We start from the raw sequence: 25,390 nt of genomic DNA, 5'->3' as shown, positions 1-25,390 counted from the left end.
GGAACGAACCAGTCACAACTGCTGTTTCCAAGGAGCATGGTATTTTCCTGGTTTTTACTGATATTATAATTCCTCTGAAATCATAAATGTAATGGTGTGGATTCGGTTCTCCTGAGGAATTTTTTTTATCCTCCGCTTTCACTACCAGAGATCTTGATTAGATCACATGTCAACCATTTCAGACATCTGACGAGGTGGCCAGGAGATTGAGACGATGGAGTGCTAATCCGTTGTGCTTTGTATGCGTGGGTTCGAATCCCAGTACAGCAAAATCTAAGTCAAAAATTAGAGTTTATCACCTAAACTTTATGGAATTGCTGATTAAATTGGAATAATAAAAAGAATCAGCATTTTCTCTCCAGTCATTACTTCCATCTTCGCTTTCTATGAATTTACCTCGAATGTAAACGAGAAAGGTTCAGTAAATAACCAGATCGGAAGCATTAGTTTATCCAGTGGGATTGTTGATGAGTATTTCAAACTAACACTCGACACAAGATTCTGCTAAATATTTCAAGCGGTCTTGACTAAACCAGTGGGAACTGGAACAGCAGAAAACTTCTCTAACGGAACGAAGGAAACAGGTATTTTATATACCTTTTCATTCATGTTACATTCTCTTCTGTTCTGCGTGAAACATACCGCACTCCGTCATCCTGCATGATCACTACGTTGCCTGGAGCAGCTTTCATTTGTACTGGTACAGGAACATAAGGATGAAAGTCAACATTGAGCGAAGCCGATTGTATTGGAAAGTACCAGTTTTTGTGGATTAAGAAACGACCTTTACTGGGGAAATAATTTAATAATCAACAAACATCCTGCAAATATTCAAAACGTGAAGAAACATTTGTGGAGGGGGAACAGAAGGTGGTTTTTCAGCTCAATGGATGACCTTTCTCATATGGCTGACCCTTCACTGAGTTAAATTCCTGGAAAAAGCAGTTTAGCTCCGTTCGTGTTATTCAATTTGATACAAACGCGCAGAGCTCATTGCAATTATCACAACAGAATTAGGTTTATTGCATTGGACAGTTTGAATGTTACAATCAATTTTGCTTGGAGCTTTTTCAGCTTAAAATAAAGTGCTGCTGAGAAGTACCAAGGATTAAAAACGCAAAAAAGTTCAGAGTCTTGTTTGTGGATTTCTTAGGCGGAGATCAGAAAGTATGAAATGGACCTTGCATCATCTGAATGTGGTCAGATTCTTAAGGCACCAGATTAAGGCAGGAATTGCGTCTCCAATTGATGGTTCACTTCGTTCTGATTAGGATATAAGTTTTCTTTCCTTTTAGTTTTACAACAAGATCAGTCCCATTTATAATGCTTCACGTTAAATAATATGCCACAACTTTCAATACTTTTTAATACTCGATCTTCTTCAGCTGCACGTGTTCACCAAGTTTCCTTATGCGTGAAGTTAACCAAATTCGAAATTATTACCCACACACCCAGAGACTTTTTCTCACAGTTAAATTCCCTCCGTATATGTTTGCTCATGTGTCTTTTTAAAACATTCTGGAATCAGCTTCCAACTTTTTTCTGCAAAGTCGTTCAGGATTTAAATAACTGAGTGAAAGAAACTCTGCTCTAATCTTATACTTCATCATTCACCAATGGTTTTGAATCTTTGACTCTAGTTATTGATTCACTTGACAGAGTGAATTTCCCCCTGTTTAGTTACTCTGAACCTCGCGTCATCTGGAAAATCTCCGTCGTTTACTTCCCAAACTTCCGTGTTTCTGCTACAGCATTTCCAACATCTCATGAACAAAATCCTTTATCCTTTCCACCATCCCGATAAGCCTGTTTGTGTCCTTTCTAATGTCGTCTGTCCCAATAAACCCCGCCTGTGTCCTTTCTAATCTCTTTACATTTTAGGTGACGCGTGAGGATCAGGATTGCACACAATGATCCTACTGAGGCTGAACCTTTGTTGTTACAGTTACACTGTGATCCTTTCTGCTTATTTAGTGTGGTTTGTCCGTTTATAAACTCAGCTCACCCAAATGATTGTCTAATCACATCATAAACATCGTCTGTGTGGGCACCACGATCTCTGTACTCACTTCCTTTTTTTACTTTCATGGAATATGGGAATGGCATGAGAGGTCAACATTTCTAAATCCCTGTGACCTGAGTGACTCTCAGCTATTTCAAATGGTAACAGAGATTCAACCACCTCACTGTGGGGCTACAGTCACTTGCAGTGTAGACTGGGTAAGGACGGCAAATACCGTCAATAAAAAGTCATTGTGGACCTGAAAGCTACACTTTCTGAAAAAAAGCTGTCCTATTTATTCTGAACCACGTTTTTATATTGGTGTCCCCTTTGTACATCACTTCGTGCTTCCCTGTATTGAATTGTACCTAATAAGTAATTTGTGAATGAAGGTACTCTCCTCATCTCTCATTATTCTAAACTCCACGGCGCATTGACCGATTTTACTCGTTTGCTCCTGGAGGACAGTCCTCTCATCCTGCGATGAATCCAGTGAACATTCCTGACGTGACCTCGAAGGCAAGTGTTTCTTTCTTCGGGTTAGGAAATCATCTCTGCATGACCTGCATTTGTGTGCTCATTAAAACCAAGACAATTGCAGCAAGACTTTCATGCTCAGATTTTACAATCTGCTTGCATTAAAGGTTAACCAAATTAATTGTCGATTGCCTGTCTGAATCGTGTGCAATAACATTCAAATTTGTCTGAACACTGTCGTTCGCTGTTCTGCCTCGACTATCCCGTTCTGTATTTTAACTTTACGTAATTTATCAGCTTATCTTACTTTTACAACTATTCCAAACAATCTCACTTGTGATTACAAACCGATAGAATGCCAATTCAATTCGTAAACCAGAAATCGCGAGTTTGATCCCTGGCTGCGCTTAGCAGCCGTAAGCCGAAGGGTGAAACTGGCCATTCCACCGCAGCCATGTTTAAAACAGCCATGAGCCCTTAAGATAATAATGGGGTTATGCTGTAAATGAGAAACGAAAACAGAAATACATTTTTTTGTTTTAAATTGGCAGGTGTTGTTGCAGTTTATTAAAACAGTACTTTCTAGAAGAGACCAGAGAGCACGGTAGCTGATAATGTGAAATGAGGCAGGAGTAATTAATGATCTCAGAGTGAAGGCACCGCTAGGTTATCAGTGATTCCCGTTTACTTTGAGGAAGGGAAGGTCAGATCGAAGACGAGCATTTCAAACCTAAATCAGGAAAATTGTATCAGTACGAAGGTAGGGCTGGCTGAAACTAATAGGAAAATTCGGTCAAGAGATGGTTCGGTATTGGCAGAGATTTAAGGAGATATTTCAGAATACTCGGAAATAAGTTCTAATGTCTTTGTCAGTTTCCCATTGCTATTGAAGATGAGCATACGTTTTTGCAGCTCGACCGTAGCTTCACAATCCCACTGCGTCACACCACCTTGAAGAGTCAAGCAAATAGACTCGCAGCAAGAGCAAAGCGCCTTCAGTGCACGCACAATGACAGATTAACTGCCAAGGAGACATGCAACACACTGAGATGGAGTGTACTTATTTATGCGAAGGGGTTCTTTATACAACCTCTGTTGTATAAAGACTCCCCGTCACGTTGGAAAAATGAATTTCCTGCAGTGTAACTCTGATGAGCAGCTGAATATTTGCCTCGCTACATCGCAACGCTGAGAGGCACTAACATACTCTGTAGCAGCGTGGCCTAGTGAAACCATGCTTGGCTCAGCAACCCGAATTCAATATATCAAGGCTCTTCTCTGCTCTGTACAATGTATTTGCTGCGCCTGTAGTCAGATCTCAATAGCTTTACCCTATATCTTCCTCAGCTTCCTACATCCAGTAAACACTTCAGAGCCGAACTAATCTATCACGTGTTTCCACTTTCACGCATCCTTTGTAACCCCCCGAGCTGACGCAAGTAAGATGGACCGATTGGCCTTCTCTGGCTCTCTCACTCTGGCATGCCCCGAATGGTAAAGTGCTCTGTGTGTGATTTACAGGACTCCCTGCAATATTGCCCAACGCTGATTCACACAGCGCCGTCCTCCCTGTGACATGTACATGTTGTGTGATATTCTGTTGCGCAGATGTATCCCTGCTGTGTCAATGTAACCTATGTCTAACTTCCCATATTCTGTTGGTCGAACTCTGATTTCACTCAGAATCATAAAAAATTTTTCACAGTACCTCTCCAAAATGAGGAAATGGATATATCTAAATGTAATTCTCTTGACTTCTCCCTGTAACTCTGCTCATTGTTACTTTTAACATAACCATCTAATTCCTTTTTCAATAACTCGATTGAACCTGCCTTTTTGTCACAATTAGACAGTGATTATAGACGCGAACCGCCTCCAACGTGGAAACATTCTACCGCATGTCACTTTTATTTCGTTTCCTAACGATCATTCTCAATCCTTTCATGCATGGGAGCATTTCCTCCCTATTTCCTCTGCCTAGATCGCTCACGACTTTGAAAACTTCAATCAGACCAGCTCTTAGCCTTCTGTTCTCCAAGGAGAACTGTCCCAATTTTCCAATCTATCTTCATTGCTGACATTCCTCATTTATGGCATCATTCCCGTGAAACTGTTCAGTGCTGTCTCCAATCACTTAATGTCCCCACTTCCTGTGAGGCCTGAAACTGTGCAATAATCCAGATGGAGGATTCATTTAAAGTCGGATTTTGTGCTTTTGCTTTTAACACATGTGTTGCTGTGCCATAGAGTACTCTCCAACACCTCCTCCTACCGCCCCCTTGATCATGACCCCACCCCCGACCACCAAACCGTCATCTCCCAAACCATCCACAACCTCATCACCTCAGATGACCTCCCACCCACAGCCTCCTACCTCATCGTTCCCCAACCCTGCACCGCCCACTTCTATCTTCTTCCCAAAATCCACAAACCTGACTGCCCTGGTCGACCCATTGTCTCCACCTGCTCCTGCCCCACCGAACTTATCTCCACCTATCTCGACTCCATTTTCTCTCCCTTGGTCCAGGAACTCCCTACCTACGTCTGTGACACCACCCACGCCCTCCACTTCCTCCAAAACTTCCAATTCCCCGGTCCCCAACGCCTCATCTTTACCATGGACATCCAGTCCCTATACACCTGCATTCCCCATGCAGATGGCCTAAAGGCCCTCTGCTTCTTCCTGTCCCGCAGGCCGGACCAGTCCCCCTCAACTGACACCGTCATCCGCTTAGCCGAACTCGTCCTCACCCTCAACAACTTCTCTTTCAATTTGTCCCACTTCCTACAGACAAAGGAGGTGGCCATGGGTACCCGCATGGGCCCAAGCTATGCCTGCCTCTTTGTAGGTTACGTGGAACAATCCCTCTTCCGTAGCTACGCTGGCCCTAAACCCCACCTCTTCCTCCGTTACATTGATGACAGTAACGGCGACGCCTTGTGCTCCCATGAGGAGCTCGAACAGTTCATCCACTTCACCAACACCTTCCACCCCAATATTAAGCTCACCTGGACCATCTCTGATACCTCTCTCTCCTTCCTGGACCTCTCTGTCTCCATCTCTGGCAACCACCTGGAAACCGATATCCATTTCAAGCCCACTGACTCCCACAGCTACCTAGAATACAACTCCTCCCACCCACCTTCCTGCAAAAATGCCATCCCCTAGTCCCAATTCCTTCGCCTCCGCCTCCGCCGCATCTGCTCCCAGGATGAGGCATTCCACTCCCGTACACCTCAGATGCCCTCGTTTGTCAAGAACCACAACTTCCCCCCCTCAGTGGTCGAGAACACCCTCGACTGTGTCTCCCGCATTTCCTGCAACTCATCCCTCACACCCCCTTCCCGCAATAACAACCAAAACAGAATCCCCCTCGTCCTCACGTGCCACCTCACCAACCTCCAGATCCAACGCATCATCCTCCGACACTTCCGCCATCTCCAATCCGACCTCACCACCAAAGACATTTTGCCCTCCCCACCCTTATCTGCTTTCCGGAGGGACCACTCTCTCCGTGACTCCTTTGTCTGCTCCACACTCCCCTCCAGCCCCACCTCACCCGGCATTTTTCCCTGCAATCGCAGGACGTGCTACCCCTTCCCCCATTCCTTCCCCCTCACCCCCATCCCAGGCCCCAAGAAGACTTTCCACATCAAGAAGATGTTCACCTGCACATCTGCTAATGTGGTATACTGTGTCCTCTGTTCCCATTGTGGCCTTCTCTACATCGGGGAAATCAAGCGGAGGCTTGGGGACCGCTTTGCAGAACACCTACGCTCGGTTCGCATTAAACAACTGCACCTCCCAGTCGCGAACCATTTCAACTCCCCCTCCCATTCCTCAGACGACATATCCATCCTGGGCCTCCTGGAGTGCCACAACGATGTCACCCGAAGGTTGCAGGAACAGCACCTCATATTCCGCTTGGAACCCTGCAGCCCAATGGTATCAATGTGGACTTCACAAGCTTCAAAATCTCCCCTCCCCCTACCGTATCCCAAAACCAGCCCAGCTTGTCCCCACCTCCCTAACCTGCCCTTCCTCCCACCTATCCCCTCCTCCCACCTCAAGCCCCACCCCCATCTCCTACCTACTAACCTCATCCCGCCCCCTGGACCTGTCCGTTCTCCCTGGACTGACCTATCTTCTCCCTACCTCCCCACTTACACTCACCTTTACTGGCTCCATCCCCGCCTCTTTGACCGGTCTGTCTCCTCTCCACCTGTCTTCTCCTCCATCCATCTTCTATCCGCCTCCCCCTCTCTCCCTATTTATTTCAGAACCCCCTTCCCCTCCCCCATTTCTGAAGAAGGGTCTAGGCCCGAAACGTCAGCCTTCCTGCTCCTCTGACGCTGCTTGGCCTGCTGCGTTCATCCAGCTCTGCACCTTGTTATCTCTGTTGCTGTGCCATGCTCACTACAAAGACACCTCCGGTCCCGAAACTGAAACCTACTTCAAGAAGTTCGACCTCATGGAACACTTTTTTTTCAGAAAGTTGAACGGACGATTTGGGAAAGTTGAAGACAAAAAAAAAGACAGTGCCGGTTCGGGAATTTGAACCTGGGATCTCTCGAATATGTTTATATTGTGCAACTCCCAAAGCAAGCCATTGCTGTAAACTGGCACCCACATCCGAACGAGCTGAGACTTATTAAAGCTGCTGTATATGAGGCTGGATTTCACAACCTCAGAAGGCATACAACACCAGGTTATAGTCCGACAGGTTTATTTGAAATCAAAAGCTCACAAAGCGCTGCTTATTCGTCAGGTGAAATGAAGAGAAGTACATTGGCACAGAATGTATACATTCTGAGAGATTAAAACATCATATAAATGGTGTGAGTAAAGTGTCAACAGCTGAATAAGCCAATTAACTAAGGCAGAAAGATAATTTTTGAAAAAATTAAAAATAAGATGGTGTTGGAGACAAACCAAATGGCTGGAATTACATAATAGCTATACAAGTCGCATGCCGAGAGTCTAACCGAAGTAACAAGTAATCCAGAATGTGCAAACTAATCAAGGCAGAGTTATTGTAACAGGTTATCAGATGATGGTGTCAAAACAGGACGGTAAGGAAGATTTTGCAAATTCAGAACAGTATGGTGGGGTTACATGTAGCGCTACGTGAGCGACCAGTTGGCTATCAGGCATTGGCTACCAGTTTCTGCTCGACAATTGTGCGTTGTGGTGTACCTTGGAAGATGCTTACCCGAAGATCAGAGGCTGAATGTCGTGGACCGCTGAAGTGTTCCCCAACCGGGAGGAAATATTCCTGTCTGGTGATTGTTATGTGGTGTCTGTTCATCCTTTGTCTTAGTGTCTGCATGATCTCGCCAATATGCCATGCCTCAGGGCATCCTTGCCTGCAGTGTGTGAGGTAGGCAACATTGGCCAAGTCACATGAGTATCTGCCATGTATGTGGTGGGTGCTCCCACGTGTGATGTAGTGACCATGTCAGTGATCTGGCATGTCTTGTAGAAGGTGCTGTGGCAGGGTTGTGTGGTGTTGTGGTTGATGTCGTTCTGAAAGTTCGGTAGTTTGCTGCGAATGATGATCTATATAAGGTTTGGCGGTTGTTTGAAGGCGAGAAGTGGAGGCATAGGGATGATCTTGGTGAGATGTTCGTCATCATCGATGACATGTTGAAGGCTGTGAAGAACAAAGCATAGTTTCTGTGCTCTGAAGAAGTACTGGACAATGAAGAGGACTGTATTGATCGCATCCTATATCTGTCTTCTGAGGAGGTTGTTGCGGTTTTTCACTATGGCACGTCGGGACTGGCAATCGATGAGTTGAGCATCATATCCCATTCTAATGAGGGCATCTTTCAGCATCTCTAGGTGTCAATTGTGCTCCTCCTCGTCTGAGTTAGAATCAGGTTAAGGTGAAGTAGAGAAGCATAGCAGTTCAGAAGGACTTCTGGAACTTGAGACCCAGGAATGTGAAAGTGCCACTATCAAGTGGAAAAATAAAAATGGGGTATCCACATTCGGCTGATATTAGAGGAAAGCACATATCTCAGAGATCTGTGAGGTTGAAGGAGATTAGAGAATTAGAGGGTGATGAGCCTGGATGAGAGTATAGAGATGGGAGGATTGTGAGATTGAACGAGATTACGGAGATAGGAGATTGTGAGGCTGGAGGAGTTTACAGAGATTGGAAGGATTATAACAACCTTCAGATTCACAAAGATAGGGATGTTTGCGAGGCTGACGGAGATTACAGAGATGGTGAGAGTTCTGAGGCGGGAAAAGATTACAGAGATAAGGAGGATTATTAGTATGGAGGAGATTGTAGAGATAGGGAGGGTTGTGAGTCTGGAGGAGATTACAGAGGAAGAAAGGGTTACGACGCTGGAGGAGATTATAGAAATAGTGAGAGTTCTGAGGCTAGAAGAGATTACAGACGTAGAGAGAATTGTGAGACTGCAGATTATCCTCCGAACAGCGCTGTGGCGTGCATACAGCACATGGACTGCAGCATTTCAAGAAGGCAGTTCAACACCACGACTTTCTACAAGTTAAATAAAGATGGACAATAACTACTGGTTTGGGCAGCAAAGACCACACCTCACCAATAAATTAAAATTCAGCTTGATTTCTGTGTTGTAGAGAGATAGCAGAAGCTTAACTCTCATTGGAACTGAGAGGGTTAAGCAGTCATTTTGGTGCAGATTTGTTTCCATTAAGATGCCGAATTTGTAGAAAGAGAAATTGTCGCAATTTTGGTCACCACTTTTAGGTAATTGGCAAATAATGCAGGGTGAAAATGTGAAGATTGTTTCACTCAGCATCTTCTGATCATCTGGAACAGTCTGAACGGCAGCTGGATGCAGATTCAGCAGTTATTCTCAAAAGAGATTTGGAATTTAACTTTTAAAGGAAAGATTTGGAGGACTATGGGCAAATGGCAGGGGAGTTGGGGTAGATTTGCAGCACCCCAGAGAGAGAGAGTACAGCCCCATTGGGCTAAATAGTCACCAGCACCTGTGCTCTGTGATACTGCACCATTCACTGTGAATGATGAAGTTCATCCAGCGGCAGAGAGAGGGAGTATCCAACCACGAACATCACAATGGGTGGCAGGTTATTGACCAATAGTAGAAGACTAGGCGGACTGAACGACCAATCGGAAGCGGCTAGTTCTCCAACCAATGGGGGTGAATGAGGGGCAGGACGAGCAGGACTACACGTGATCAATAACTGTATGGCGTAGTGCCGCACGACTGGCGCCTAGGGTGAATGTGGGATGAGAAGACTTGAAAGGTGGGGAGAGACAGGGGAAACCGGGAGGAAAATGGAGTCAGTCTGGACTGGGATATTTTATGATCATCCGAAGTAGGTCGGTCGATCTGAATTGGAAACTCTCGATCCCGCGTTTGCAGCAAACGGGAAAACGGCTGCGGGCCTCAGGTGGGTGATAGGCCCTTGGTTGCTGCCGCCATCTTTATTGGGGGCAAGTTGCAGCGACGCGCATGCGCGTGTTTTGTCCTATGTGGGAGCGGGGCAATTTGAGGAGGAGCATTTACACGCACCAAACTGAAGCCAAGAGAAATGTTTTGTTTTCTAGATTTCTATTTCTATATTGGACTGACAGTGATTTTTCTTTTGCGAATTCGCTTTACAGGAGATTAATTGAGAATAATCGAGACCGACATCTCAAGACAAGCTCTGACGGTGAGCAGAGTCATCAGGATCTGAATATCATTGGCATTTAACTGTGGAAGTATAAAGGTTTGCCTGTTCTGTCTCTGGGAAAATATCTCTGCTATGTTTGTAAGTCGAAAAGCAGCAAGATGTTCAAATTCTTGTTTAGATCACACTTGGTGGTATGTGCTCAGTTCTGAGCCCTGCAGCTGAGGAAGGCGATATTGGCCTGAAAGAGAACACAAATTTATCCAAATGATACCTCGTCTGTTTGAAAGATCTGCCATGTTGAGTCCCAATCACCTACTAAACCTCATTCTCAATTACCAGCCAACTTCCTTATAAAATTCCTTATGGATTTGAATTGCAACATCTTTTGGTTTTTACCTTTTCAGGTGGAATGTACCAGTTCCTGACAACTCTGTTGAGCCAGAAACTGCTGAAGTCAATGTTGAGTTTGGAGGTTATAAAGGGCTGTATTGATAAATGAGATGCTGGTCCCTGAGCTCTCACTGAGTTGCATTGGAACAGTACAGGAGGCTGAGGTCAGCGTAGGTGTGAGCAGACAATTAAATGACAAGGCTGCATTGAGTGCTGCTTGGCTCAATGAGAGTGCTTTGTAGTTGGGCGAAAATGGAGTGTGAGGTGAGATAGGGAGAAGGTGAAGCTGAAACATTGAATGTAATGCTCAGTCTCAGTTCTGGCCGTTCAGAAAGTGACACAGTCCCAGTGGGAACAACTAATTTGCAAGTGATACTTGCAGAGTTTTTTTTTACAGTTTTCAAAATAAAATATATCAGCTTAAGTAAAGGTAGAGGGTTTTGATATAATAGAAATGTTTGAAACAAAGGAAGATAGCTAGCTTATTTGAATTCTCTTAACGGGAGTAACTAGCTGAATCCAGAGAGAAATCACAACAGGATACCTCAGACTCATGTTGTGCTCGTCTTGCACAATGTGGGAAATAAGGGATATTTCCAGTGCCCCTGATGGCTACGAGTGCAGGAAGTATGTCCATCTGCAGGAACTGAGTAACTACTTTTTGGAGCTAGAGCTGTGGGTAGACTCACTGTGGAGCATCCACAATACTGAGAATGTTGTGGACAGCATGTTTAGCAAGTTGGTCACATCGCAGGTGAGGATTACACAGGCAGAAATGGAATGGGTGACCATCAGATAAATTAAAAGGTTCAGGAAGGAAGTGCAGGAGTCCCCAGTGGCCATCCCCTTCTTAGATATATCACTTTGGATTCTGTTGCGGGCCTCGTGTACAGTGGCCTCTCGGGAAATCAACAAAAGCCAGGTTCATGACACCACAGGTAGATCTGCACAGAAGGGGAGCAAAGAGAGTGTCAGGTGTACAGACAGGCACTTCTGTGATCGCAGGCATGCAGCTAGGATGGTATGTTACATCCCTGGTATGAGAATCAGTGATATCATGGCGCGGTTCTAGGACATTCTGGAGCTGGAGGATAAACAGTCAGTGTTTGTGGAACACGTAGCTACCAATGACATATCTTTCAGGCCTTCATCCCTTTGTTTAGCTGAATATAGGAAGATAGGCGATACATTAAAATGTAGGTCTTCAAACGTAATAACATCAGACCTGCTCCCAGTACCACATTCTAATGAGAGCAGGAATAAGAAAATATATCAGATGAATGTGTGGCTGAAGAAATGGTGTACCAGAGAAGGATTTAGATTCTTCAGGAATTGAGATTGTTTCTGGGGAAGGTGGGACCTGTGCAAGCCTAACCAGTTGCCCCTGGGCAGAGCCGGGATGAGTCTCCTTGTCAGGGCTTTTGCCAGTTCTGTTGGTGAGGTTTTAAGCTACTGTGGCAGGGGGACGGGAACTGAAGTGTAGGCTGAGATGGGTCACTTTCAGATCAAGAAATGCGAAATAGAATATTAGTTAGTGATGGAGTCAGCAGCTCAGAAAGACAAAAGAAATGAGGATCGAGTCTCTCTTCGTACGTCAGTCCTGACATCCCAAGTATCAGTCTGGTGAACTTTCTTTATATTCTCTCAATAGCTAGGGCATCCTTCTTTTGGAAAGGAGAATAAAGATCCATACAGTTCTCCAGGTGTGGTTTCACCAAAGCCCTTACAGAAAGATATCCCTGCTCCTGTACTCGAATCCTCTCACTGCTTGCCGCTTCTACCTGCTACCTAAAAGAGACAATCACAGAAACACTGAACAAAATGGGGTCAAAGTCTCTGATATAAAATTGTTGAACATAATGTCCCATCATATCCATGCTGGTCATCAAGAACCTATTTACTCTCGTCCCATTTTTGGCACCCAGCGTGTTACATATATTGTAGTGCCTTGTATGATTGTCAAAACACTTCTTCAAGATTTCAGATGCTGCCAGACCTACTGAGTATCTCCAGCAAGTTTGTTTTTATTTCAGATTTTCACTATTTTGCTTAAGCACATAGAGTCATTGAGCTATATAGCACAGAAACAGACCCTTAAGCCCAACTCGTCCATCTCAACCAGATATCCTAAACTGATCCAGTCCCATTTGTGAGCATTTGGACCATATTCCTCTGAATACTTCCTATTTGTATACCCGTTCAGATGCTTTTCAAATGTTGTAATTGTATCTGCGTCCATCAACTCCTCTGGCAGCTCATTCCATACACTCACCGAGCTCTGAGTGAAAAGATTGCCCCTCAGGTCTGTTTCAAATCTTTCTCCTCTAACCTCAAACCAATGCCCTCTAGTTTTGAACTCCCTGACCCTGGGGGGAAAAAGACCTTGGCTATTCACCCTATCCATGCTCCTCCATAAGGTAACCCCTCAGCCTCTGACTCTCTAGGGAAAAAGTTCCAGCCTGTTCAGCTTCTGCCTTTAGCTCAAACTCTCCAGTCCTAGCAATAACCTTGTAGATCTTTTCTGAACATAGAAACATAGAAGATAGGGCCAAATAGCCTCCTGTTCCATTGAGCCTGCTTCACCATTCATCATGTTCATTGCTGATCGTCCAACTCAATAGCCGAATCCTGCTTTCTCCCCTTATCCTTTGATTCCATTCGCCCCAAGTGCTATATCTAACTGCCTCTTGAATACATTCATTGTTTGGGAATCAACTACTCTAGTGGTAATGAATTCCACAGGCTCACCACTCTTTGGGTGAAGAAATGTCTCCTCATCTCCGTCCTAAATGGTGTACCCCGAATCCTCAGACTGTGACCCCTAGTTCTGGATACATCCACCATCAGGAACATATTCCCTGCATGTACCTTGTCTAGTCCTGTTAGAATCTCATAAGTCTCTATGAGATTTCCCCCCTCATTTGTCTGAACTCCAGCAAAAACAATCTGACCTAGTCAACCTCTCCTCATATGCCAGTCCCACCATCCCTGGAATCAGTCTGGTAAACCTTCACTGCACTCCCTTGAGACCAAGATCATCCTACTTCAGAAAGGGTGACCAAAACTGCACACAGTATTCTAGATGTGGCCTTACCAAGGCCCTGTACAACTGCACATCCCTGCTCCTGCAGTCGAAACCTCTTGCAGTGAAGGCCAACGTACCATTTGCCTTCTTTACCGCCTGCTGCACCTGCATGCTTGCCTTCAGCGATTGGTGCACAAGGACATCCGGGTCCCGCTGCACACTCCCCTCCCCCAATTTACAGCCATTCAGGTGGTAATCTGCCTTCTTGTTATTGCTTCCAAAGTGAATAAAATCTCACATTTATCCAAATTATACTGCATCTGCCATTGATTTGCCCACTCAACCAACCTGTCCAGATCATGCTGAAGGATCTCTGCATCCTTGTCAAAGTTCATCCTCCCACCCAACTTGGTATCATGTGCAAACTTTGAGATGTTATATTTTGTTCCCTTGTCCAAATCATTTATATATACTGTGAATAGATGGGGTCCCAGCACTGATTTCTGAGGCACCCCACTAATTACTGCCTGCCAATTTGAAAAGGACCCATTAATTCCTACTCTTTGTTTTCTCTCTGCCAACCGGTTTTCTATCCATCTCAGTACACTTTCCCCAATCCCATGTGCTTTAATCTTGCACAGTAATCTGTTATGCAGGACTTTGTCAAACACTTTCAGAAAAGTTCAAATATACCACATTGACTGGCTCCCCCTTGTCAACTCTATTAGTTACATCTTAGAATTCCAACAGATTTGTCAAGCATGATTTCCCCTTCATAAATCCATGCTGACTCTGTCTGATCCTGTCACTGCTTTCTAAATGCTCCGCTATAAATTCCTTGATAATGGATTTGAGACTTTTTCCCACTACTGATATTGGGCTTAATAATTCCCTGTTTTTTCTCTACCTCCCTTTTTGAATATTGGAGTGACATTAGCTACCCTGCAATCTACAGGGACTTTCCCAGAGTCTATAGAATCCTGGAAGATGACAACCAATGCATCCACTACTTCTGGAGCCACTTCCATAAGTACTCTGGGATGTAGATTATCAGGCCCTGGGGATTTATCCACTTAAATCCCATCAATTTTCCCAGCACCATTTCTCTATTAATATTGATCTCCCTTAATTCTTCTCTCTCACTAAATCTTGCATTTTCCAACATTTCTGGTATCTGATTTGTGTCTTCTTTGAAAACAGAACCAAAGTATGTATTCAGTTGCTCAGCCATTTCTTTGTCCCCTATTATACATTCCCCCATTCTGTCTATAGGGGTCACACCTTTGTCTTTGTCAATCTATTTCTTTTCACGTACCTATAAAAACTGTTAGTGTTAGTCCTCATATTCCCTGCAAGCTTACTTTTGTATGTATTTTTCCCTTCTTAAACAATCACTCGGTCTCTCTTTGCTGGATTCTAAACTGCTCCCAATCCTCAAATATTAGTTTTCTTAGCCAATCTGTATGCTTCTTCCTTGGATCGGATACTATCTCTAATTTGCTTTGTAAGCCCTGGATTGGCCCTCTTACCCATTTTGCTTTTGTGCTAGACAGGAATAAACAGTTGTTGCAGCTCCCACATGCATTCCTTGAATGTTTGCCATTGCCTAGCCACTGTCATCCCTTTAAGTAACTCTCTCCAGTCTATCAAGGTCAACTCATGCCTCATATCTTCATGGTTTCCTTTATTAAAATTCAGTACCCGAGTCTCCAAATCAACTACCCCACTCTCCATCTTGATAAATTCTATTGTGTTATGTTTGCTTAACCCTAAGGGGTCTCTCACAGCTGGATTGGCAATTATTCCCTTCTGATTACACAGTACCTAGTCTAAGATGGCCTGCTCTCTAGTTGGTTCATCCACATATTGGTCAAGCAAACCATCCCATATACACTCCAGGAATTCCTCCCCTACAGCATTGGAGCCAATTTGATTTGCCCAATCTATGTGCAGATTAAAATCAACTATGATCACTGATATTCCCTTATCACATGCAACTCTAATTTCCTGTTGAATGCCATTTCTAACATCATTGTTGTAGTTTGGGTGTCTATACATGACACCCACAAATGCTTTTTGCCCCTTGGTATTTCTCAACTCAACCCATACAGACTCCACATTGTCAGAGCTAATATCCTTTCTCATTATTGTATTAATTTCCTCTTTAACCACCATCTTTTCCCTTTTGCCTGTCGTTCCTAAATACTGAATACCCTGGGACATTCAATTCCCACTCCTGGTCACCTTGCAGCCATGTCTCTGCAATCCCAATTATGTCATACCATTTACATCTATCTGCGCGATTAGTTCATCAACTTTATTGCAAATGCTCCGCGCATTAAGGCACAAAGCCTTTAATCTTGGCTTTTTAACATTGTTTGTCTCGCTCTTATTTTTCTCTTATCCAGTTTGAATTTTGTCCTTGGTTTCTCTACCTATCACTTTTCTTATTCCCTTTTCTACTTTTTGTTTTTGTCCTTGCTCCCTCCTTCTCTGACTCCCTACGTAGGTTCCCATCCCTCTGGCATATTAGTTTAAATCCTCCCCAACCAGTCTAGCAAACACTCCCCCTAGGACATCTATCCCTGTCCTGCCCAGATGTAACCCGTTCAATTTGTACAGGTCCCACCTCCTATAGAACTGGTCCCAATGGCCCAGGAATCTGAAACCCCCCTCCTGACACAATCTTTTCAGCAACGTATTCATCCGATATATCCTGTCATTTCTACTCTGACTAGTATGTGGCACCGATAGTAATCTGGAGATCACGATTTCTTAACTTTCTTCCTAGCTCCCTGTATTCTACTTTTAGGACCTCATCCCTTTTTTTTTACCTATGTCATTTGTACTGATGTGTACCACGACCACTGGCTGTTTACCCTATCCCTCCAGAATGTCCTGTACTTGCTTTGAGACATCCTTGACCGTAGCACCAGGGAGGCAACAGACCATCCTGGAGTGTCATTTTCAGCCACAGAAATGCCTGTCTATTCCCCTTACAGTTAAGCCCCCTATAACTATTGCCCTGGCACACTTTTTATCCCTCCCCTCTGCAGCAGAACCAACTGTGGTGCAACAAGTTGGGCTGCTGCTGCTTTCCCCTGAGAGGTCATTACCCTCAACAATATCCAAAATGGTATATCTGTTTTGCAGGGGAATGGCCACAGGAGATTCCTGCATATCTGCCTATCTCTCTTGCTCGTCTGGTGGTCACCTCTTGTCTTCGTGCCTGCGGTGTGACCACCTTTCTATACGTGCTATCCACGATAATCTCTGCCTTGCAGATACTGCACAGTGTCCCCAGCTGCCATTCCAGCTTTGAAACTTGAACTTCCAGGAGCTGTAACTGGAGACACTTCCTGCACACACACTCCCTGGACTGTCACGTCGAGCAAATCAAGACTTTGGGCTCTCCTGCCACCGTTTACCTGTTTAACTTAAACCTTGGAGAATTCTTGCAATTAGATTAAATCAAATCCAGTTATCTGCGGCCCTTCTTTCCTGGTCTGTGTTACTACCCTTACTGATTAGAAGCCAAAAATAATATTATAAGCGAAAGAAGTTGTAAGGACTTATCTGCCTTACCCCCTACTCACCCATCAGCTCTCTCCCATGTATTCACCTACAGCAGTACAAGACCACTCACTTAATAAAACCGCAAAGAACAGTGGATGCTGTAAATGCTCAGTTCTAAGGGAGGGCCACCGGACCCAAAACATTAATTCTGTTTTTTCCTTCACAGATGCTGCCAAACATGCTGAGCTTTTCCAACAACTTTGTTTTTGTTCAAGACCACTCACTTCCTTTGCTTATGCTCCTCAAAGTGACCTTTTTTTTGGTTGGAGGAGGAGGGAAAAGCTGAAGTAGTGTTTGGGGTTTCACTGTCCCTTGACAGCAGTCCCTCCACAAACCACTGTTCAGTAGCGGTGACTGTGTCAATGCGAATCTTCACCCCGAACACCAGTCAGCCTTTTCACAGCCCTCTTTCAACTATAACACCATAGAGTCATAGCGATGTACAGCATGGAAACAGACCTTTCAGTCCAACTTGTCCATGTCAATCAGCTCATTCTATTCATGCACCACCTTCTGTGTAAAGAAAGTTGCCTTTTAGGTCCCTTTTAAGTCTTTCCCCTCTCACGTTAAGCCTATATCCTCTAGTTTTGGACTCCTCCCCCCTGGGAAAAAGACCTTGAATATTCACCCTATCCAGGCTCCTAATGATTTCATAAGCATCTGGAAGGCCATCCCTGAACCTCCAATGCTCCAGGGAAAATAGCCGCTGCATATTCAGCCTCGATAGTTCAAGTGCTCCAACCCTAGCAACATCCTTGTAAATCTTTTCTCAACTCTTTCAAGTTTCACAGCATCTTTCCGATAGCAGGGAGACCAGAATTGCATGCAGTATTCCAAAGGTGGCTTAGCCAATGTCCTGTACAGCCACAACATGACCTCTCAACTCCTATACTCAATGCACTGACCAATAACAGCTAGAATTCCAAACACCTCTTTCACTATCCGATCTACCTGTGACTCCACTTTCAAGGGACTACAGACCTGCACTCCAAGGTCTGTTTGTTCGGCAACACTTCCCAGGAACTTACCATTGAGTTTATATGTCCTACCCTGATAACATCTTTCCGAAATCAGAGAGATTAGAATTGAGCACAGTATTCTAAAATTGGCCTCCCCAATGTCCTATTAGCCACAACATGACCTCTCAACTCCTATACTCAATCATATAATCCCTACAGTGTGGAATGAGGCTATTTGGCCCATGAGTCCACATCAACCATCTGAATAGCATCCCACCCTGACCCTTTAACCCTGCATTTCCCAAGGCTAATCCACCTAACCTGCACATCTTCAGATCTAGGAGGAAACTGGAGCACCCGAAGGAACCCCGTGCAGCCACAGGCAGAATGTGTAAACTCCACACAGAGTGGAATTGAACCCAGGTCCCTTTATTGATCAAAGCACTGACCAATAAAGTCAAGCATGCCAAATGCCTTCTTCAGCACCTGATCGACATGAAACTACACTTTCCAGGAACTGTGCACTTGTTTTTATTGATTTATTGTCATGTGTACTGAAGTATAGCATAGAACATAGAACATTACAGCGCAGTACAGGCCCTTCGGCCCTCGATGTTGCGCTGACCTGTGAAACCAATCTGAAGCCCATCTAACCTAAACTATTCCATTATCATCCATATGTTTATCCAATGACCATTTAAATGCCCTTAAAGTGGGCGAGTCTACTATTTTTGCAGGCAGGGCATTCCACGCCCTTACTACTCTCTGAGTAAAGAACCTACCTCTGACATCTGTCCGATATCTATCACCCCTCAATTTAAAGCTATGTCCCCTCGTGCTAGCCATCACCATCCGAGGAAAAAGGCTCCCACTGTCCACCCTATCTAATCCTCTGATCATCTTGTATGTCTCTATCAAGTCACCTCTTAACCTTCTTCTCTCTAACGAAAACAGCCTCAAAACCCTCAGCCTTTCCTCATAAGACCTTCCCTCCATACCAGGCAACATCCTGGTAAATCTCCTCTGCACCCTTTCCAATGCTTCCACATCCTTCCTATAATGCGGTGACCAGAACTGTACGCAATACTCCAAGTGCGGCCGCACCAGAGTTTTGTACAGCTGCAACATGACCTCATGGCTCCGAAACTCAATCCCTCTACCAATAAAACCTAACATACTGTACGCCTTCTTAACAACGCTATCAACCTGGGTGGCAACTTTCAGTGATCTATGCACATGGACAACGAGATCTTTCTGCTCATCCACACTACCAAGAATCTTACCATTAGCCCAGTACTCTGTATTCCTGTTACTCCTTCCAAAGTGAATCACCTCACACTTTTCCGCATTAAACTCCATTTGCCACCTCTCAGCCCAGCTCTGCAGCTTATCTATGTCCCTCTGTAACCTGCAACATCCTTCCGCACTATCCACAACTCCACCGACTTTGGTGTCATCCGCAAATTTACTAACCCATCCTTCTACGCTCTCATCCAGGTCATTTATAAAAATGACAAACAGCAGTGGCCCCAAAACAGATCCTTGAGGTACACCACTAGTAACTGAACTTCAGGATGAACATTTCCCATCAACCACCACCCTCTGTCTTCTTACAGCTAGCCAATTTCTGATCCAAACCGCTAAATCACCCTCAATCCCATGCCTCCGTATTTTCTGCAATAGCCTGCCATGGGGAACCTTATCAAATGCTTTACTGAAATCCAAATACACCACATCAACCGCTTTACCCTCATCCACCTGTTTGGTCACCTTCTCGAAGAACTCAATAAGGTTTGTGAGGCACGACCTACCCTTCACAAAACCGTGTTGACTATTCCTAATCAAATTATTCCTTTCCAGATGATTATAAATCCTATCTCTTATAATCCTTTCCAACACGTTACCCACAACCGAAGTAAGGCTCACTGGTCTATAATTACCAGGGTTGTCTCTACTCCCCTTCTTGAACAAGGGGACAACATTTGCTAGTCTCCAGTCTTCTGGCACTATTCCTGAAGACAATGACGACATAAAGATCAAAGCTCTCTCTTTAGGTCCTTCCTGGCTAACTTGTAACTCTCAAGCGCCCTAACTGAGCCTTCACGCCTCATCTCTACATAAGCCTCCTTCTTCCTCTTGACAAGAGATTCAACTTCTTTAGTAAACCACGGTTCCCTCGCTCGACCACTTCCTCCCTGCCTGACAGGTACATACTTCTCAAGGACACGCAGTAGCTGTTCCTTGAACAAGCTCCATATTTCAATTGTGCCCAGCCCCTGCAGTTTCCTTCTCCATCCTATGCATCCTAAATCTTGCCTCATTGCCTCATAATTGCCTTTCCCCCAGCTATAACTCTTGCCCTGCGGTATATACCGATCCCTTTCCATCGCTAAAGTAAACGTAACCGAATTGTGGTCACTATCACCAAAGTGCTCACCTACCTCCAAATCTAACACCTGGCCTGGTTCATTACCCAGTACCAAATCCAATGTGGCCTTGCCTCTTGTTGGCCTATCTACATACTGTGTCAGGAAACCCTCCTGCACACATTGGACAAAAACTGACCCATCTGAAGTACTGGAACTATAGCGTTTCCAGTCAAAAGTTGGAAAGTTAAAGTCCCCCATAACAACTACCCTGTTACTTTCGCTCCTATCCAGAATCATCTTTGTAATCTTTTCCTCTACATCTCTGGAACTTTTCGGAGGCCTATAGAAAACTCCCAACAGGGTGACCTCTCCTTTCCTGGTTCTAACCTCAGCCCATACTACCTCAGTAGACGAGTCCTCATCAAACGTCCTTTCTGCCACCATAATACTGTCCTTGACTAACAATGCCACACCTCCCCCTCTTTTACCACCTTCCCTGATCTTACTGAAACATCTAAACCCCGGAACCTGCAACAACCATTCCTGTCCCTGCTCTATCCATGTCTCCGAAATGGCCACAACATCGAAGTCCCAGGTACCAACCCATGGTGCAAGTTCACCCACCTTATTCCGGATGCTCCTGGCATTGAAGTAGACACACTTCAAACCACCTTCCTGCCTGCCGGTACACTCCTGCGACCTTGAAACCTTATTTATGACCTCACTACTCTCAACCTCCTGTACACTGGAGCTACAATTCAGGTTCCCATCCCCCTGTTGAATTAGTTTAAACCCTCCCGAAGAGCATTAGCAAATTTCCCCCCCAGGATATTGGTACCCCTCTGGTTCAGGTGTAGACCATTCCGTTTGTAGAGGTCCCACCTACCCCAGAATGAGCCCCAATTATCCAGGTATCTGAATCCCTCCCTCCTGCACCATCCCTGTAGCCACGTGTTCAACTGCTCTCTCTCCCTATTCCTCACCTCGCTAGCACGTGGCACGGGTAACAAACCAGAGATAACAACTGTGTTTGTTCTCGCTCTAAGCTTCCACCCTAGCTCCTTGAATTTCTGCCTTACGTCCCCATCCCTTTTCCTACCTATGTCGTTGGTGCCTATGTGGACCACGACTTGGGGCTGCTCCCCCTCCCCCTTAAGGATCCCGAAAACACGATCCGAGACGTCACGGACCCTGGCACCTGGGAGGCAACACACCAACCGCGAGTCTCTCTCATTCCCACAGAATCTCCTATCTGTCCCCCTAACTATGGAGTCCCCAATGACTAATGCTCTCCTCCTCTCCCCCCTTCCCTTCTGAGCAACAGGGACAGACTCTGTGCCAGAGACCTGTACCCCATGGCTTACCCCTGGTAAGTCGTCGCCCCCAACAGTATCCAAAACGGTATACTTGTTTTTGAGGGGAATGGCCACAGGGGATCCCTGCACTGTCTGCCTGTTCCCTTTCCGTCCCCTGACTGTAACCCATCTACATTTTTCCTGTCCCTGAGGTGTGACTACCTCCCCGTAACTCCTCTCAATTACCCCCTCAGCCTCCCGAATGATCCGAAGTTCATCCAGCTCCAGCTCCAGTTCCCTAACACGGTTTCCGAGGAGCTGGAGTTGGGTGCACTTCCCGCAGATGAAGTCAGTGGGGACACTAGTGGTGACCCTTACCTCCCACATTCTACAGGAGGAGCATACAACTGCCCTAACATCCATTCCCACTGTTCTGAATTCCCAAACAGACAAATAAAAAAAAACTAGTAGCCTTACCAAATCAGCGCTCAGAACCTTTTTTTTTTGGTTAGAGGAGGAGGATGGGTGGGAGACACTACCTAGGTAGTGTTTCGGGTAAAGCAACCGCCCAAATATATTACCTCACTTACTCCAAAAATGGAGTCACGCGAGGTAAGACTTTTATAATCGAAAAGCTCACCTTCCCAGGCTGCCCTCGCGCGTCCTCCCAGACTCCCGCCGCTGAAACAACTGAAAGGCCGCAGTCACGCGAGGTAAGACTTTTATAATCGAAAAGCTCACCTTCCCAGGCTGCCCTGTAGTGAAAAGCTTTCGTTTATAAGGAAGGATGTACAGATCAAAAAGACTTAGAAGCATACAGGTTACATTGAAGGGTATGGGGAGAAAACAGGAAGAGGATTGAGTTGTAGATCTATAAAATGCCTCTCCTTCATGCCTATCTCTCCCATCTCTATCTCTTTCTGTAGTTTTGAGCAAACACTGACTGGTTCCCTTCCCTGAAGGACATTTATGAAGCAGTTCAGTTTTAATGATCATCCAGCAGTTTCCCTAAGTATCATCTCCACAAGTGACCAAATTAATTTCTCTCAGTTTCACAACTTGTGTGTTCTTCTGGTTTCTCCTAATACATTTTTTTTTCTGTTTGAAAGGTTGTTTTGCAATGAGAGATTTCAAATGAAACCACATCCAGATCTGACAGTCACTCTGTTTGTAATAACCTAATTATCTGAGGATTTTGAACACTGGAGGAAAAAGCACTGTTCACACTGGGTAGAAACACGTATCGACTGTGTGTGGAAGAGTCTGTGAAGATTCATCTGAAATGTCCAAACGCCAGTGCACTCACACGGGTGAGAGACTGTGGAAATGTGGGGATTGTGGGAAGGGATTTCTTTACCCATCCCAGCTGGAAATGCACCAACGCAGTCACACTGGGGAAAAACCATTCACCTGCTCTGATTGTGGGATGCGATTCACTAGGTCATCCAGCCTGCAGATACACCAGCGAGTTCACACTGGAGAGAGACCATTCACCTGCTCCCTGTGTGGGAAAGGATTCAGTCAGTCATCCAACCTGTTGAAACACCAGCAAGTTCACACTGGGGAGAGACCATTCACCTGCTCCCTGTGTGGGATGGGATTCACTCAGTCATCCAGCCTGCTGAGACATCAGCAAGTTCACATTGGGGAGAGACCGTTCATTTGCTCCCAGTGTGGGATGGGATTCACTCAGTCATACCACCTGCGGATACACCAACGCAGTCACACTGGGGAGAAACCATTCGCTTGCTCCGATTGTGGGAAGGGATTCACTTTGTCATCCAGCTTGCGGAAACACCAGCGAATTCACACCGGGGAGAGACCATTCAGCTGCTCTGAATGTGGGAAAGGATTTGCTCAGTCATCCAGCCTGCGGATACACCAGCGAATCCATACTGGGGAGAGACCGTTCACTTGCGCTGTGTGTGGGATGGGATTCACTCAGTCATCCAGCCTGCGGATACACCAGCGAGGTCACACTGGGGAGAGACCGTTCACTTGCGCTGTGTGTGGGATGGGATTCACTCAGTCATCCAACCTGCAGATACACCAGCGAGTTCACACTGGGGAGAAACCATTCACCTGCTCCCTGTGTGGGAGAGGATTCAGTCAGTCATCCAACCTGCGGAGACACCAGCGAGTTCACACTGAGGAGAAACATTCACTCAGTTAACACACCAGCGTGTTCACTCTGGGGAGGGACCATTTACTTGTTCCGTATGTGGGAAGGGATTTACTCTGTCATCCAAAATGCTAACATACCAGTGAGATGACACTGGATGGATCCTGGTCACCTGCTCTGTTTGTGTAAAATATTTGCTGTTTGCAAATACATTGGCAAATTTACAAAGAATTGCAGGTGAAGGGTTTTCCTTTTGCTTACATCATTGACTGAACCTTGGTCCTTGGGCTGTTTGTATTGATATTATTAAACCCAACTCTATTAAAGGTGCTGATAAAATTGTCAATAAAATGTTGATACAATTGTGTATCTGTATGGTAAGTTTTGGAAATGATCACAATGTCACTGTACATCAACCCATTTACACTGGGTAAAGACTGTCCACCTGCGTACTGTTTGTAAAGTGGTTTTATGGTTCATCAGGATTGCTTAAACAGGTAGGAGTTCCCTCGTAACTGTCAGTGTTGGATTTTGATGCTGTTGTCTGTATCCAAACCACGTTTTCTGGACCTGTTTCTGATGATGTTTGTAAACCCCACAGGTTCAGTGACTTATTTGGGATAAAAAGTAATACAAATCAGCTTCTTGTTAAAACTATGTTGCATTAAGTCTACCTCATTCTGCGTGCCTTAGAGATAAGATAATCATGTGTACCCTTCATATGAGCAATTTGGGAGAAGGCACATCCAGAGTGAGATATAGCCTGTAATGCTGGAAATTTTGTTACAAATGCTGTTTGGCTGTATGTAACCTAACTTCGCAAAGGGATGGGATCCAGAGAGAATGTCCAAAAGCGTAAGAAGAAAAGAGAAGAATCAACAAGTGAGTTAGGAAGGCATTGACATTAAAGCCGGTTGAGGTACCAGGGAGTTTGACATGATTGAATGGCATTGATTTTAATGCTACGCATTTGACAAACAAGGCAAAGGAGGATACACATTAAAACATGGGGATATGATGACATGCTGTCACTGAGACATGGTTGAGAGAGAGGTGGGATTGGAGACTCAATACTCCAGAATGCAGGGTCTTCATGTGAGAGAGCAAAGGAGGCAGAAGAGGAGGAGGTGTCACAATTACATTCAGGGAATTTATTACAGCTTGGATAACTCCTTAAATAAACCCATATGGGTAAAACTATAAGAACAGGTAAGGAGGCAAATTTCAGAGAAGTGTAAAAGTAATAGAGAAGTGAGAACAGAGGATTTCAATTTCCCCAACATTAACTGTGGTTGTCATAGTGTGAAAGGTTTAGAGGAACTTTTAATATAAACACAGTGCAGCTTTTGAAACCAGTATGTAGAAGTCCCAACAAGAAAGGGGGAGATCCAGGACTTAACTTCAGGTAACGACAGCAGCCAAGTAGTGGAAGTATCAGCGGGGGAGTATTTTGCAAACAGTTATCAGAATTCTTTTGAAAAGATTCAAGATTGTTATGGAAAAGAACAAAGTTGGGCCTGCAATCAAAGTTCT

The 25,390-nt window shown here is 44.9% G+C and overlaps 1 protein-coding gene across 3 annotated transcripts; it reads left to right on the top strand.

Moving 5' to 3' along the window:
- The first annotated feature begins 9,685 nt into the window (after positions 1–9,685).
- Positions 9,686–24,222, top strand: LOC109912674 (zinc finger protein 239-like). Of its 3 annotated transcripts, none has more exons than XM_048619505.1 (3): positions 9,686–9,896; positions 10,111–10,160; positions 22,845–24,222. In XM_048619505.1, the coding sequence occupies exon 3, from the start codon at positions 23,018–23,020 to the stop codon at positions 23,906–23,908; it is 891 nt and encodes a 296-aa protein (XP_048475462.1). In that variant the 5' UTR covers positions 9,686–9,896; positions 10,111–10,160; positions 22,845–23,017; the 3' UTR covers positions 23,909–24,222. The 3 variants fall into 3 exon arrangements, with proteins under 3 accessions (XP_048475462.1, XP_020367699.1, XP_048475461.1); XM_020512110.2 differs by having other exon boundaries at positions 10,111–10,217; XM_048619504.1 differs by having other exon boundaries at positions 10,111–10,259.
- Positions 24,223–25,390: the final 1,168 nt, after the last annotated feature.

This window comes from Rhincodon typus, chromosome 43 (genome assembly GCF_021869965.1).
Source record: "Rhincodon typus isolate 14 chromosome 43, sRhiTyp1.1, whole genome shotgun sequence".
Lineage (NCBI taxonomy): Eukaryota > Metazoa > Chordata > Chondrichthyes > Orectolobiformes > Rhincodontidae > Rhincodon > Rhincodon typus.
The sequence above is the reverse complement of the archived record's forward strand: the minus strand, read 5'-3'. Positions and strand labels throughout refer to the sequence as shown.

Coding starts and splice junctions, on each gene's coding strand:
- LOC109912674 (XM_048619505.1), top strand. CDS start 23,018: ATGTCCAAACGCCAGTGCACTCACACGGGTGAGAGACTGTGGAAATGT.